Genomic DNA, 1,210 nt, shown 5'->3' with positions numbered 1-1,210 from the left:
CCACTGACCGACAAGAACAAAACCGACCCGGGAAACTTGGGCAAAAGCCTCGATCCTGTGTATCAATCCGTGAATCCGTGATTCCGTGATAATTTGCCAACCAATCATACGTCAGATTTGAGTCTGGTGCGCTGCTGACATCGCTTATGGAGAGGGGAGTCGCACCACAGACAGATGTGGTGTTGAAGCTGCTTCTTATTGGCGATATGGGTAAGTTGCTGTCCTTGCGAAGTTTGATTCTGTGTGGGGTTACTCCATTTTTCGAGCTGACTCTAAACGAGGGCGGGCAGGCGGGGTTACTCTCTACATACATGCGGCCCCACTAATCCCGATTGTCCTCCCCGACACCCCCCTGCACCCTTTTGCTATGCACTATGGGTTCAAATCCCGCTGGGCAGGTCCGTTCTCTCCTTCTCGGCGTGGTATATCGTAGCCATTCGAGCCCACTGAAGATGACCAATTCCTCATACAAACCCTTGAGAAACTCCCCTCCAACAACCAGTTCACTCAGCTCTAGCTGGCAGGTGACTTCAACGCCCCAAAGGCCTCCTAGATTGAGCTCCAGCGCGTCCAATCAGGCGGACCTTTTGCAGCGGCGCTGTTTGAAGTCGTTCAACAGAGCGCTTGGACCCAACATGTCGTTTCACCCACCAGATACCGCGCAGGCCAACTACCATCCCTCCTGGATTTGGTCATCACCAACGAAAGACACTTCGTTGATCAGGTAACAATTAACGCTCCACTGGGGCATAGCGACCACTGTGTGCTGACCTTTGATTTCATCTGCTATTGGGCCAGATATCCCGAACCTCAAACGTGGTATCAAGACTTCTACCGTGCAGACTTCTCAGGAATGCGCATCGTCCTTGAACGAGTCGCACTGGGACCACCTCCGATGGAAGAACTATATAGGACCATTGTCCAGAAAGTTCACGAGGCTGACGTGACGTCCGTCCCAAAATACCGGCACGCACTCAGATGAACCGCAGGATGCCAAAAAGGGATTCGGCGACTTCGGAAAAAACCCACCTCATTTTCTAAAAGTTGACTACAGGGGATATAGAAGGCGAGCCGGCATTTCGTGAAATGCAGAACCGATGTAAATCGGAAATCCGTCAATGGAACATACGAAAACAAGCCACCGTTCTTGAACTCGCCCGAAAAAAACAAAAACGTACTGTTCAAGTACATGAGACATCGCCGCAGAAAC

General features: G+C 51.2%; 1 protein-coding gene across 1 annotated transcript in view; it reads left to right on the top strand.

Annotated features, from left to right (window-relative positions):
• The window catches only part of T265_02538 (hypothetical protein), a gene marked incomplete at both ends in the record, with an annotated part of 25,131 nt that overhangs the window by 1,713 nt on the left and 22,208 nt on the right, over window positions 1–1,210 (top strand). Inside the window, one exon of the mRNA XM_009166801.1 lies at window positions 123–210. Coding sequence (XP_009165065.1) covers window positions 123–210 — 88 coding nt within the window. The remainder of the gene's footprint in view (window positions 1–122; window positions 211–1,210) is intronic.

The sequence above is a fragment of the Opisthorchis viverrini genome (genome assembly GCF_000715545.1).
Source record: "Opisthorchis viverrini unplaced genomic scaffold opera_v5_32, whole genome shotgun sequence".
Lineage (NCBI taxonomy): Eukaryota > Metazoa > Platyhelminthes > Trematoda > Opisthorchiida > Opisthorchiidae > Opisthorchis > Opisthorchis viverrini.
This window is presented reverse-complemented; position numbering and strand designations above follow the sequence as displayed.